Source organism: Bos javanicus, chromosome 18 (assembly GCF_032452875.1).
Source record: "Bos javanicus breed banteng chromosome 18, ARS-OSU_banteng_1.0, whole genome shotgun sequence".
NCBI lineage: Eukaryota > Metazoa > Chordata > Mammalia > Artiodactyla > Bovidae > Bos > Bos javanicus.
The window spans coordinates 62,273,918-62,288,100 of NC_083885.1; the positions used below are offsets into that span (position 1 = coordinate 62,273,918).

Below are 14,183 nucleotides of genomic sequence, written 5' to 3' on the forward strand. Positions count from 1 at the left end.
TGGGAGCAAACAGCTTACAGGCCAGTCCCAGGCTATCCCACGGAAGGGTTGGTGGATGCCGATGGAGCTGTCCTGGAGGGCCTGTGGTGGGTGTGGGGCAGGAGATGAGTCATTGGGGTGGGGGCAGAGGAGGACCTGGGGGCTGGATGTGGGAGGCCTCCAGTGCTATTCCTATTAAAGGAATTTCTGAAGGGTTTCTCTATGTTGATCTTGTTTTGCGGGGCGGGTAGGAGGGCTACCCTAGGGTCTTGTCCCCAGCAGTGAGTTGTGACTCTCTTCAAACCTCTGTTTCCTCATCTTTAGAACCAGGGAGGGGGTGGTCGGGGGCGGTGTTGGCGGTGGACAGTTTCTGGCTATCCAGAGAAGCTATGCGGTTCAGCTGTGGAACTAGGGGTCAGGGAAGTTCGGCAATATGAAGGGGCTCCCAGGATTGGTATGCTTCAGGAAGGGGAGCCCAGGACTCACACCTCTTCCTGTTCACCCAACACCCCTACAAGACATCCCATAGATGAAAGAGAATTCTGTTTTCACCAAGGAGATGCCCCTGGTGTGGACATCACCACCCAAGCTACACAGCTTGGTGGGTTCCTTAAGCCATCTTCACCCTTCACCCATCCGTCTAATCCCTTATCAATTTCCTGTTGTTGGAATCTGAACGCCTCTTTTCATCATCACTACCCTTGAAGACCAAGCCAACAAGTCTCACAGGTCGGGGCCCCCGCCCTCCTCACTCTCCAGGCTGTGGCCACCTGGACCCACCCTTTGGAAACACAGATCCCCACCTTGTCACCAACCCCCAGCTCCTTGTGGCCGCGAGGAGGGATCCCAAATGTGAGTGCCTATAGGCACTTCATGATGATGTGAGTGAAGAAGGTGGAGGGGTTTCGAGGAGAAACACCAGGACCAGCGAGGTGAAGTGGGCCCACTGACACGTGGGATGCGACAGTGCTGCAGCACTTCGGAGAGTACATGCCACATCCAAAGACAGCAAGGACTACTTGGCCCCGGGTGGATGCAGACCACGTTGCTAGATCTTCCAAATTTTCAAAAGTTGCATTGCTGTTTCTATTATGTGAACTCGCTCTCTTTTTTTAACGTGGCTGCATTGGGTCTTAGTTGTGCATGTAGGATCTAGTTCCCCGACCAGGGATTGATCCCCGGCCCTCTGCACTGGGTTTCTGAGTCTTAACCACTGGACCACCAGGCAAGTCCCCATATGTAAAATCGTTCCACGTTCAAAGTTTGGCAGCCAAGTCTTTTTTTTTTTCCCCTCCCATGGGCTAAACCGGAATCAGTGGCTCAGATCCAGCAGCTGCCTGCCTCCAACCCCTGACTCCAAGGTCATCCGAGCTCTGCTGTTTGGGATTTGTGGCTCTTCAGGAGCCAGTCCCCGACCCTCGGCATCTCCGGCCACACCAATCTATTCAAAATTGGCTGGAACAGCTGGGTTGACTTGGACACGCTTTAATCCTCCACCTGGAATTCAATGCCCACATCACTTGGCAAGCTTCCACGGCCCTGTCATCCTTTGGATGTCCTGCTCCTCCTGAGAGCCTTGTTAGCCCCTCCAGTCTGATGCTGAGAGTGTGCCATGCTCCCAACCCCCTGGGAGACTCCACGTCCTCTACAGCATGGTGCACAGCATCCATGTGACTCACTTTGAGTCCCACGCCAGGTCTGTCACCTGCTGGGTCTCTGGCATTAGAGCAAGGTGGCCACACTGGCTTCCTGCCCTCTCGTGGGTCAAACTGGACTCACCCAGGCAGTGACCCCTGACCTGAGTTGGTCTCCAGGTTTCAGTCCTGAGGCACCCAGGACTGTAGGTCCAGGGCTACTACGAACCTGCTAGGTATCCTTGGAGCCTTTCATCTCGGGGACCTCAGCATCCTCGTCTGACAAGTGGGCTAAGTCAGCCTCACAGGGCATATATTTCACTGCTCTGAGGACCAAAATGGGGGCTGTGAAAGGGCTTCTGGAGTTCCACAAAGTCACCCTGGAGGGAGACATTCTGTAAATGGGCTGTATAATAAACAGCCCTGGCTCACCAGCTCTCTTCCGGCTCATTTGAGGGCCAGGAACGTGTCCACTTCGTGTTTCCCGGTGCTAAGTCACTCAGTCGTGTCCAACTTTTGCAACCCCATGGACTGCAGCCCGCCGGGCTCCTGTCCATGGAATTTTCCAGGCAAGAATACTGGAGTGGGTTGCCATTCCCTCCTCCAGGGGGTCTTCCCGACCCAGGGGTCGAAACCATGTTTCTTACGACTCCTGCAATGGCAAGCAGGTTCTTCCCCGCCAGTGCCAATGTTTCCCCAGTGTCCATCAAAGGGCTGGGCAGATGGGCCCTGGGGAAATGTTGGCCGTGGAATAAACAAACCACAAAAGCATTCTGAAGGGAACGGGGTCCAGGTACCTGGTCGGTTCCCACAGCCATGACTTAACCTGTCTTGTTCTGCACGTGCTCCACTGGGAGCCCAGAGCCTGGACATGGTGAAGCCTCAGTGACTACCAGCTGATTGAGGAAAAGCAGAGAGAGGCAGGGCAAGGCAGAAGGTGTTGGGAAATCACCATCCCAGGAAGCCGAAGTTCTCAGCCTTCCGTTTGTCAGCGCTCAACCCCCTCCCCTGGGACGAAAGAAGGGACTCCAGCGGCCCTGTTGATAAGATTTATTATTCTCCGCTCTGTACAAGCCGCGTCTGCCCCCCGCCCCCCACCCCCACAAACCAAGAGCACCCAGGCCCCCACCCCGTGCCCTCCCGAACCGCTCGCGCTCCGCTGTCCGGTCAGCTTGCCGGGGAAGGGGGAGAGGCTGTCCAGACCCGGCTCCACCCAGCTCACCGAGGGGGCTGCAGGCTGCTGGGGCAGGGGGGCTGGAGAGGGGTACACATCAGGGGTGGACGGAGGGTCGAGTTCAGTGTCCGATAGGAGGAGGAGAGGGCCAGGGAGGTCCAGGTGGAGAGAGGCAGGCTAGGGTCTGCACGACATGGGCCTTGGGGGAGGAGACTAGTCTGTCTTAAGTTCGGAAGGATGATGGATGGGAGGGCCGGCAGGAGGAGGTCCGCGTCCCCGAGGGACGAGTCCGGGAGGGGACGTCTGATGGGAGTGGCGATGGGGAGGCACACTCCCGGGTCAGGCGTCCTTCCCGGGCAACGGGCCGGCCCCTGCTCCCGGCCCCGCCAGGCCCTCAGCCTTGTGCGCCAGGCGGTGTTTCTTGAGGCCGTATGTGTTGGCGAACCCCTCGCCGCAGGAGGAGCAGCGGAAAGGCCGGCCACCCTGGTGGGCCGCCAGGTGCTTGCGGAAGTAGCCGGGATCCTTGAAGGCCTTGAGGCAGGCGGGACAGCGGAGCTCGGGCCGCGGCGGCTCGTGCGCGCGCTGATGGCGCAGCACGGAGCTCAGGTAGAAGAAGCCCTTGCCGCAGTGCTCGCAGCGATAGGCGCGCTCGCCAAGGTGCAGCCGCTGGTGCTCCAGCAGGTTGGAGCGGTAGCGGAAGGTCTTGCCGCAGGCGCCGCAGCGCAGGGGCCGCGCCACAGCGTGTAGCCGCCGGTGCTCCGCCAGGCTGGACGACTGCGCGAAGCGCTTGGCGCACACGCCGCACTTGAAGGCGCGCTCGCCCGTGTGCACCACGCGGTGCTGCCGCAGGTACCAGGAGCGCAGGAAGCCGCGGCCACACACGCCGCAGCGGTAGGGCCGCTGCTCCGTGTGGCAGCGCTGGTGGCGCATGAGCAGGGCCGCCTCCCAGAAGCGCTTGCCGCACACCGGGCAGCGGAAGCCTCGCTTCTGCCGGTGGCTGCGCCGGTGCAGCAGCAGGTCGTAGGCGCCCGCGAAGCTCTGGCCGCACAGGCCGCAGCCCAGGGTCCGGCGCACCAGGTGCACGTACTTGTGGGTCACCAGGCCCAGGAAGTGCTTGAAGCTCTGGCCGCAGGTGGCACAGCTGAAGCGCTCGGGGCCCGCGCTGGCGCCCCCGCTGCCCCCGGCCGCCGCGGACCCACCAGCGTCCTCGCCCCCGGACACCCCGGCCAGCGCCGCCACGGCTGCCCCCACCTCCCCGGCCAGCCCGTTGTCCAGCACGGTGGCCGCGTCGGTGCCGCCGGAGCCCTCCGGGGGCTGGGCGCCGCCGGGCGCGGGCGGCAGCAGGCGCTCGGGGGCCGCCTGGTGCACCAGCTTGTGCCACATGAGGTTCTCGATGAAGCCGAAGGTCTTGCCACAGGCGTCGCAGCCGTAGGGCTTCTCGGCCATGTGCGCCTCCTTGTGGCTCATGACGTGGAAGAGATCCGGGAAGTGCTCGCCACAGTCCGAGCAGGCGTAGCTGAGCCCGTCCGCGGCGGCCCCAGACGCGGCTGAGCTGCTGGGGCCGGCCGCCCCCGCGGCGCCCTGGGCGGCGGGGAGGCCAGCGGCCCCGGCCAGGGCGCAGGGCAGCTGGAGCCGGTGCACTTGGCGGTGGCGCGTGAGGCTCTGCGGGTAGCCGAAGACCTTGCCGCAGAGTTCGCACTTATAGGGCCGCTCGCGGGTATGCACCACGTGGTGCTTGCTCAGGTGGAAGGACTCGCGGAAGCGCTTCCCGCACACCGGGCACTGGTGCGGCTTCTCACCCGTGTGGATCCGCTCGTGCCGCTTCAGGGTCTCGCGGCGCCCAAAGCCACGCCCGCAAATGCCGCAGCAGAACGTCTTGCCGGGCGTGCCGGCGCCCGAGCCCCCAGCCCCGCCAGGGCCGGCCCCGCCGAGCAGCAGCGGGTGGGCGCCCAGCAGCGGGACGGGCACGGCGCCGTACACCACTGCCGCGGCCGCCGCCGCCGCCGCCTTCTCGCCGTCTGAGGCGGGCGGGTCCGGGGGCAGCAGGTAGGGCCCCGGCGGGAAGGCGGGTGCGGGCGGCGCGCCGGGGGCCGCCGCGTCCTTGGGCGCGTCGGGGGCAGCGGGCGGGCCGTGCGCCGCCTTGTGGCGCAGCAGGCTCTGCGGCGCTGAGTAGGACTTGCCGCACAGCTCGCAGGGGTAAGCGGGCCGCGGCCCCGGAGCGCCCGCGTGCGCCGCCTGGTGCTTGAGCAAGTAGGCGGCGTCGCGGAAGGCCTTGCCGCACACGCCGCAGGGCAGGCGCAGCAGGTCGGCCGAGTGCGTCTTCACATGGCGCTTGAGGCTCTCCCGGCGGTTGAAGCTCTTGCTGCACACGGAGCACGAGAAGGGCTTCTCGCCCGTGTGGATGATCTGGTGCTGGTGCAGGTGGCTGGGCTTCTTGAACACCTTCCAGCACAGCGTGCAGGCGAACGGGCCGTCGCCACCCCCTGCCGCCCCCGCCGTCCCCACTGGAGGGGCCACCCCGACGCCCGCGCCCGCGGGGGCCGCGCTGCCATCGGTGGGCGCGGCCGGGGGCCCAGGGGGCGCCGAGGAGGGCGCGGCAGGCGCTGGCAGGCCCAGCGGCGGGAGCGGCGGTGGCGCCGGGGCGCCCGCAGCCGGCGGCACGTCCTTGTGGCAGCGGCGGTGGCGGATAAGGCTGGACACGTGGTTGTAGGTGCGGCCGCAGACGCCGCACTCGTAGGGCCGCTCGCCCGAGTGCACGAGCATGTGCTGCACCAGGTGCGAGGACTGCTTGAAGGACTTCTGGCACACGCCGCATGGGAAGCGCCGTTCCATCAGGTACTTGAGCCGCCGGAAGTAGCCTTTGTCGTCCTTGGCCGCGTCGCAGCCTGCTGTCCCCGCCGCCGGACCCGGCGGCGCCTGCGAGGCAGCGGGGAGTGGCCCAGGGGTCCCCGGGGGCGCGGCCAGCCCTGGCGCGGCCCCTGGCCCGGAGGCCGGCCCCCCGCGCTTCAGGTTCCCAAACAGGTGCTGGTGGCCCGAGAGGTCCACGATGCCCCACTGCGGGGCAGGGAAGGCCGTGTCGAAGATCGGGGGCGGCGGTGCCCCAAAGGCGGGCGGCAGTGGCGGGTCGGGCTTCTTGGCCTGGGAAGACGACGACGAGGACGAGGAGGAGGACGAGGACGAGGAGGACGACGAGGAGGGGGCCTCGGCCTTGGGCTTGAAGCTGGCCTGGGGCGGGTAGTCGTACTGGGGCGGCGGTGGCTGTGGCGGCGGCTGTGGCGGGGGCCCCGGCGCGCAGGGCAGCGCAGCTACCGCCTTGGCGTGCTCCCCGTACAGCTCCATGGGCTCGAAACGCTGGTGGTTGAGGAACTCCAGGAAGTCGAAGGGGTAGCTTTGGAAGTGGACCCCGTCCTCGCCCCCCAGGCCGCCGCTCCCGCCGCCCCCGGCGCCGCTGCCCGCTGGGTTGGCCTCCATTCTGGGCGGCGGGGAGACGGGGGACCCTGCGGAGAAGAGAGCGGGGCTCAGGAGGCAGGGCCGCATGGGGTCCCCTAGCTGCGGGCACTAGAAGAGCCACAGGCACCAGCCGGGCCCCCCCGCCTCCCCCCCCCCACCACCACTATCCGTCCTCGCCCGTCGGTCCCTCTGTCCTTCCCCCGCAGCGAGTGGTCTTCCCCCAAGGCTCCGCTGGCACGCTGACTGACCTATCCCACTGGGCCTGCCGCCTCCTGCCCGCGACCTCTCTGGCCCTCGTCTCCTTCCTCCTCCAGAGATTCCCCCTCTCCCTTCTTCCCGCGGTTCCCACACATCTCCATCTATCCCCAACACCGCCGGCACGCCTTGTTCTGATTCTGGTCTCGGGCCCCTGTGAAACACTTTCAGGCCTCCAGGCTGGGTTGCCCAGGCCCTCTTCTCTGTAGCCCCCACCACCACACACGCACTAGCCCAAGCCGTGTGCTCCCAAACCCCTCAGGTTCTGCCTTTGCCAAAAGACAATAACAGTTTCAGTCAGAGTGGTTAAGAGGGTGGCCTGTGGAGCCACGATGCCCTGCTAGCCTCTCGCTGTGTGACCCTGGACAAGTTCCTGAACCTGTCTGTGCCTGAACCTCCCCATCTACACGTGGAGGTGACAAAGCATGTCCCTGTCTCCCAGGGCTGCTGCGAGGACCGGACAAGCTACGGTGGGTCCGGTGGACACTCGGGGCCCTCTGGGGATTCTCATCCTCATAGTAGGAACACAAAGTCAGGACAAACGGGGTGGGGGGGGGCGGGGGGAGAGCTGGGACGAGGGCCATGTGGGTAGTTCCTGCACTACCTACCAGGTAGGAAGGAGGCGCTGCCAGCCTGAGAGGAAAAACAAGCAACAGTAGGAAACATGCCGGGCCAGGGTTTAAGCCCCATCTCCATCCTGACCTATGCTTGTAAAGGGGGCGCTGACCCCCAGAAGGAGGGGGACTTAAGGGGGCTGGCTGGCAGAGCTCGCTGGCCCAGTCCCTGGAGCTACGTGTACCTTCATGGGCATCACGCACCTGGAAGGAGCCTGGTGGCAGGTGGTCCAGGAGCGGGGGTTCCCGCCCTCGCCCCTGGGGGCAACTCCTGCTCCCTCCACCCAGCAGTCGTTCTCTAAGCACTTTTCCAGGACCTCTCCTTCCAGACTGCAGCTGGCCAGCATCCGTCTGCCTCAATCCAGTGTCCCCTGCAGTTGATCTCAGCCTGACATCCACCAGGGGCCCCGGGAAATGCCTCCACTGAGCGGGTGCAGTGCCACGGGGAGAAGGGTCCGCCCGGTCAGGCGTGCTTCTTAGCCATTGTCCCCCCTCTGCTGGGGCCCAGGCCCTGCGGCCAGACCACCCCAGGGGCCAGTGGGCCCGTCCGCGCCACCTGCCCGTTGGGCTGCCTCTGTCCCCAGACAGGTGAAAGGTGAGTGCCTCCCCGACCCCTGCCCGGAGGTCAGTATTTTTAGCCTCCAGCTCCTGGTGTCCCTGGGTGCGACTCAGCAGCCCATGCCCTTCACACTCGGCTGGTTAATCTGATCTCCGGAAGGAGCAAAGGCGTGGCCAGGTGCTGGTGGAAGCCTGTGTGCGAAGCCGAGTCCAGGAGGCAGTGCTGGAGTGGGCTGGGGAGGGGACCGTGGGGAGGCATGTGAAGGATGGGGGGTGGGTGGGTAGGGAGCTCCCCACGGGGGCAGGGCCGGGTCCGGGATGAAGCCCCGCCCCACCCCCAAGCACACAGCTAAGGCTGCGGGGCGCTCCCCCAGGCCAGCACCCTCGGAATCCCCGCCATGACGCGCACGCACAAGGAGGTTCCCCGAGGAGGAGGAAGGTGAGGGTGGAACTGGGGGGACAGGAGCCTTACTTTAGGGGCGCTCTCTGGGTTATGAGGGGCGTTTCTACAGGGGCTGGGTGGGAGGGGGGTTACCTTCCTGAACACATGGCGGTGAGGCGGTGCGGCTGCTCCCTCCTGCCTGGACCCTCTTCCCCAGACCTCACGCCCCCTGCCCTAACCCGCTCTGCTCCGGGTCGATGTTGCCTCCAGGAGAGGGGACGTGCACCCCTCATCCTGCCGCACTTTTTTCACCAAAGCCACTGCTGCCAACATACTGCGCATATTTCCTCTTGCTGTCGCTTTACTGTCGGCTCTCCTCGCCTAAGACAGTGAAGACTTGGCCTGTGTGGCTCACCACTGGGCGCCCGGCACCTAGCACAGCGCCTGGCGCAGCGTGGCTACTCGGTAAGTTATTTGCTGAAATGTGGGAATTAAACAGCACCCTCCCTCATCACCAGTGGGAAATCAGATGGACAAAAATGGAAAAGTAACAAAAGTTAGATGCAGCTAAAGCTGGGCTCAGAGGCGAACTTGTAGCTGTTGGTGTCTACTGATATAAATTCGTTGAATAAAGGGAATCGACTGTGCTGAACAGTACTTCCGGGTGGGTGGGGGTGGGGTGGCAGCATTTAGCAGAGATGGAGCTGATATTGTCGAGGTGTGCCCAGGAGGATGAGTTCTGGTGGAAATGATGTCGTGAAGAGGGCCTCCAGGGCAGGTGAGATGCCGAAGGACTGCGGCTGAGAGATGCAGGCGGTGGGACTGAAGGACAAAACTGACCGGGCTCACAACTATTTCCACTGGGAAAGGAGCCACATTTCCTGTCTCCTGGGACCTGAGTCTTAAACTGCTGTCTTTCTAAGGGGAGATGTATGGTGTATTTCGTGCAGAGTGGCCTGAGGGGGTAGCCCCTCCCAAGGGGCAGGAGTCCCACAGCAACTGCAGTCACAGTCCTAACAACTCGTGTTTATTGTCTGATGGGTGTCATGTGGACCATCACCCTGATGCCTCCTAACGTCCTGTACATTACTGGATCCATTGCACAAGGAAGGAAACAGAGAAGTGGGAGGGGGCCTTTCCCCAAGGAGGGGAAAGCAAGTACTGGATTCCAGGCCCCTGATGCCCAGACCTGTGGGCCATGCTGGTGCAATAAAGCTGCCCTGTGATGAGATTCTCATCTGTAATGACAATAACAATGACACACAGTAACGGGGAGCCTGAGTGCTTCCTACGTGGCAAGTACCCTTTTAAATCCTTCATGTGTGTTGACTCAATGAGTCTTCCCAATAACCCTAGAAGATGGTTCAGATTATTAACCCCATTTTACAGAGGAAGAGACTGAGGGCCCGAGAGGTCAATTAATCTCCTAAAGTCATACCACCAACAAGTGGCAGGGCCAGGAATCGCAGGCCAGTGATGAGGTTCAAGAGGACATGCTGTTATCCTCACAACATGCTGTCTATCTTTTTCTATTTTTGTGGTAACAACTAATGGCTTGCAAGATCTTAGTTCCCTGATCAGGGATGGAACCTGGTCCCCCTGCAGTGAAAGCATGGGGTCCTAACCATTAGACCACCAGGGAATTTCCATGCTGTCTTTCAATCTCTCTCTCCAAAATAAAAATTTTTTAAAGCCTTCACTCCACTTTGTGCCGGAAATACACTCTGCCCACTCACTCTGCCGCCACACAACGCCAGGACTGGCCACTGGCATTTCCTCCATGCTACCAGCACCACACTGTTTTATGTGTCTTGTTTCAATCACACTCACAACAGACTCGCAAGATAAGCATTCCTGGGACTTCCCTGGTGATCCAGTGGTTAAGAATCTGCCTTGCAATGCAGGGGAAGTGGGTTCAATCCCTGGTTGGGGAATGAAGATCCCACATGCCGCAACTACGGAGCCCGCGCGCCACAACTAAGACCAACTGAGCCAAATAAATACGAAAAAAGGAAAAAGACAAGCTTTATTATTGTTCTCACTTAGTAGACAGAAGACTAAGACCGAACCATGTCACTGTTGCTCCTCTGCTCAAAACCTGCAGTGACATCTCAGAGGAGGTCAGAGAAGACCTCCACAGCCCCAGCTGCCTCCTGGCAGCTCTGGCCACATGCCGGCTCCATCGCTGCCCCAGGGCCTTTGCACAGGCTGTTGCTTCTGCCTGGAAGGCTGGGACTCCCATACATATGGCTCTCTCACCCCCTCATCTCCTTCACATCTGCTCAGATGCTGTCTTCTCAACAGGGTGCTCCAAGACCACTATGACCTGTCACCCAGAGCAACATTCCTGCTCACCCCAGCCTCCTTCGCTTCTCTCCTTTCCAGTCAGTGCATGCGCGTGTGCGTTTGCAACCCTATGGACTACAGCCCACAGGGCTCCATGCGGATTCTCCAGGCAAGAATACTGGAGTGGGTTGCCATGCCGTCCAGTCAGTACCACCACGTATGTTCTATTTGTTGCTGGACTGCCCCTCCTGGAGGTGGGCTCCAAGCAGGCAAGATTTGCATCTGACTTGTTCACTGGTCTAGCTCCAGCACTTAGAACAGGGCCTGTCTCGACAAATGTGTTAAATGAGTGACTGAATGAGGCCTGGAAATAGGGAGTGGTCTGCTCAGAGACATGAAGGCTAGTGCGAGCCAGGTTTCATGCTCTTAACCATTTCACTCCCGGGAGAGGGGAGCATTAAGGAGCCCCCCCATCTCCCTGGAGGACTGCAGCTGTCCAGGAGAGCAGTCTACACACCGATCTAACTTCTCGGTGCTGGGGGGACAGGGATCTCTTGAAAGAGGCCTTCCTGTCACTCCCTCTGACACTGCGGCCCTGCTACGCTCTTACCCTGCTGTATCTCTTTCACACAAGTATCTATATTTTGCTTTTTAATTGTCTGCCCCAGAGCTGGCATATGCACTCCACGAGGACAGGGCTGTCTGTTTTGTTCTCTGCTGCATTCCCAGTGTGTAGCAGGTGTTCATTGAACAGTTGTTGAACAAAGGAAAAGAATGAACAAATGAAGAATGCTCTGGGCTCCGCAGAGCTGATCAAGGCCAGGTGACTGATCACAATGCCCCCACCTCTGAAGCCCTGTGAGATCACACCGTCTCCCCCCTCATCCTCCCTTCCACTCCTCTGCTCCAACCTCACCACCTCCCCTGCTGCCCCTCCCATCAGCACGCTCACAGCCACCTCAGGGCCTGTGCCTGGAACAATTCACCCAGATCTTTCCGTGGCGAGGTTGCCTGTGCTAATTCAGGTTTCACCTCTGAAGTAGCTCTTAAGGCTCTCAGAAAAACCCAGAAAATAGCACCGATCTTGTTTACTTGCTTTTGATCTGTCTCAACCAGACTGTAAAGACCCACAAAACAAAGACTGTATGGCTCTCTCCCCTTCACGCTGTACACCCTGGACCTGGAACAGCAAGTGCATATTCGTTCAGTGAAGAGTGAACGAATGCATGTCCAAGGGAAGAGGCAGCTGAAGCTGGGTCTTCCTTGGGGAGTCCAGGAGAAGGGGCGTGGGGACAAGCTGCAGGTGAGGATGTGAGCTGTTAGGGCCAGGGGCAGAGGAGCTTTCTGAGGGGAAAGCCTCACGTGGGGTTCCCTGGGAGGACCCCAGACAGGCGCTGACCCCGAGGAGGGCGGGGTGGGGGGTGGGGTTTCAGGGGAGCCTGGGGCTAAACCGGCAGCTATTCCTACCTGAAGGGGGGGAGGGTGTGTGAGAGCACAACTCTAGGGGGAGCTGTTTATGGAAGGGGGGAGTGAGGGTGTCGGTCATCGAAAGCAATATTCTCAAGGGAGATTATTGTGGGGAGGGGTGGGGGAGAAAAGGAAAAAAGGTATTTTGGGCGGCTGATCAGAATGCAATGTATTTTTACAGTAACGAAAGGGGCGTTGGGGGGGTGGTTAGGACCTTTGGGGGCTGTTGTGCGTGGACAGAGAAAATAGGGGTCTGCTATAAAACCCTAATACCACACTCTTGCGAAGCAACCTACAAGAATACCAAAGGGAGGGTTCACGGACAGCTGCTCTGCACGGGGACGAGCGATGCCGATGGCATTTTGGGGGCTGTCCTTCAGGAAGCAAAGACGGGGGGGCTGTGTAGAAAGGGAACCTATGAGAAAGCCTTAGTGGGGGGCCCTGGCAGCAGCTGAGGGATCGCCACGAATGAGAGCGCTCTGGTAGCTGTCCTGCACTGGGGGCGGTAATGGGGCGCTATCCGGAGTAGTCTTCTGGGGGAGCAGTCATGGGGGGGCCCCCAGCGAGGGCCGGGCGCGAGAAGCACTGATAGGAACGCTCTGGGAACCAAGACGGGCCAGGGCGGGACCCCCCGCCCACGCTGCCCCCGGGCCCCCGGGCCACGCGCCCCGTCACTCACCGGCGCCGGGGTCTCCGCCGGGAGGAGGCTGAGGAGGCGGAGGAGGCGCCGCCGCTCCGGGGAGACCCGAGGGCCCGACCGGAAGTGCCACCCCCTCCCCCTCCCCGGCAGCCCCGCGCCGCCCGCCTGCCCGCCCGTCCGGAAGCGGAAATCGCGCCCGTCTCCGAGGCGCCGGCGTGGAGGAGCGGAAAGGGGAGGCGGCGGCGGAGACCGGGAAGGGGAAGTGCGCCTGCGCGCTGGCTCGGGGGCCGCAGGGACAGGGGGAAGCCGGCCCTGCTTCCGGTGGGCGAGCGGAGAGCAGTGCGCCTGCCCCTTCTTAGGGCACCGCCCACACGCCCCGGGCCCCTCGTTAAGCCACGCCCCTTATGCAAAATCAACGCCTAAGCCCCGCCCCAGCCCCGACAACTCCTCTTTCGGAGCTTATTTAGCATAGTCCCCGCTCACCGCCTCAGAACCCACCTTCGTCGACCCAGCCCTTGAAGTCTGCCCCGTACTCCCAGTCTCAAAGGCCCCCACTCTCTGGAAGCCCACCTCTCCCTGGTAACCCCCGCCTCTCGGAGCTTCTGGGGCCGAGCCACGCCCCTGAGCGTGAGCCCCGCCTTTTCCGCTCTCAGTATTTAAGCCCCCGCCTCTCTCACCGCTTTCACGTTCAATTGTTTCGCACTTCCAAAGCATTTCGCTAAGTCAGGGGGTCTGAAAGTGTGGCTTGAATACCTGCGGCAACGGCGCCACAGGAAATTCGTTAGAAATGTAAATTCCCAGCCCCCTACCCCAGATTCCCTGAATCACAGACCCTGGGGGAAGGGCCTAGGGACCTGCGTTTTAAAACACCCTTCAGGTGATTTTGACGCAGGCTGAAGTTTCGAACCACACAGCTTTACCACATTTTACACGGCCCCTCTCGTATACTCGCTCTAAGCCTCGCCTCTAACTCAGCCCCACTTCAAGCAGCTAAGCCCAAGTCTCTCCAGCCCTTCCTCCTAAACTCTGCTTTCCTCTGGGACTCTCCTTTGGTACTCCTCTCTTAAGGACCCTCTTCTCTCCCCTTGGCCTGCACAGCAGTTATATCCACCGCTCAGCATCCTCACAGTTCAAGTCCTACCTGTCCCAACACCTTGCTCTCCAGCAGTTTCCCCTTGAAGCCCCTCCCGTCGGATAAACCATCCATTCCCTCTAAACGCCCTGTTTCTGCCCGCCAACCCGCCCACTTGCTTAAGCCCCTCCCCGTCCTCAGTCCCCTTATCCTAGGCCCCGCCCACAGCCATCACCTAACTGCGCAACGTCCTGACATCTGCAGGTCCAGGTCACTCCTTATCTAGTTGCTGCTACTGCTGCTAAGTCGCTTCAGTCGGGTCCGACCCTGTGCGACCCCATAGACGGCAGCCCACCAGGCTCCCCCGTCCCTGGCATTCTCCAGGCAAGAACACTGGAGTGGTCAGTCCAGCACGTAACCCTTAATTCCGTTGTGTCTCTGCAAACAGCTCCAGAACAAAGAGATGGGCCAAAGTGGTGAATAATTAGAATGGAATCTGGTTAGAATGACGCGGGGAACGGGGACTCGGGGTCACGTTTGCACCGAAGGTTCTATGTTTTACTTGAGTGGACATTAAAGGGAGTGCTTTGGGGTCCACTGGAGATGGGAGCGGCGGCAGAGGCTTCTCCCAACCCAGTCTTTAGCGCCAAGCTAATGAAGCACGTGGCATGG

At 61.4% G+C, this 14,183-nt stretch overlaps 1 protein-coding gene across 3 annotated transcripts; it reads right to left on the bottom strand.

Moving 5' to 3' along the window:
* Nucleotides 1-309: 309 nt before the first annotated feature.
* ZNF865 (zinc finger protein 865) lies at nt 310-14,170 on the bottom strand. Of its 3 annotated transcripts, none has more exons than XM_061389239.1 (2): nt 12,938-14,170; nt 310-6,284 (listed from the first exon to the last, which is right to left on the bottom strand). In XM_061389239.1, exon 2 carries the CDS (start codon nt 6,256-6,258, stop codon nt 3,127-3,129), a length of 3,132 nt encoding a protein of 1,043 aa, XP_061245223.1. In that variant the 5' UTR covers nt 6,259-6,284; nt 12,938-14,170; the 3' UTR covers nt 310-3,126. The 3 variants fall into 3 exon arrangements, with proteins under 3 accessions (XP_061245223.1, XP_061245221.1, XP_061245220.1); XM_061389237.1 differs by lacking the exon at nt 12,938-14,170 and adding an exon at nt 12,479-12,562; XM_061389236.1 differs by lacking the exon at nt 12,938-14,170 and adding an exon at nt 12,479-12,554 and having other exon boundaries at nt 310-7,897.
* Nucleotides 14,171-14,183: the final 13 nt, after the last annotated feature.

What these genes read in the sequence shown, in the direction of transcription:
- ZNF865 (XM_061389236.1), bottom strand. Translation starts at nt 6,324, where the DNA reads ATGCGGCCCTGCCTCCTGAGCCCCGCTCTCTTCTCCGCAGGGTCCCCC.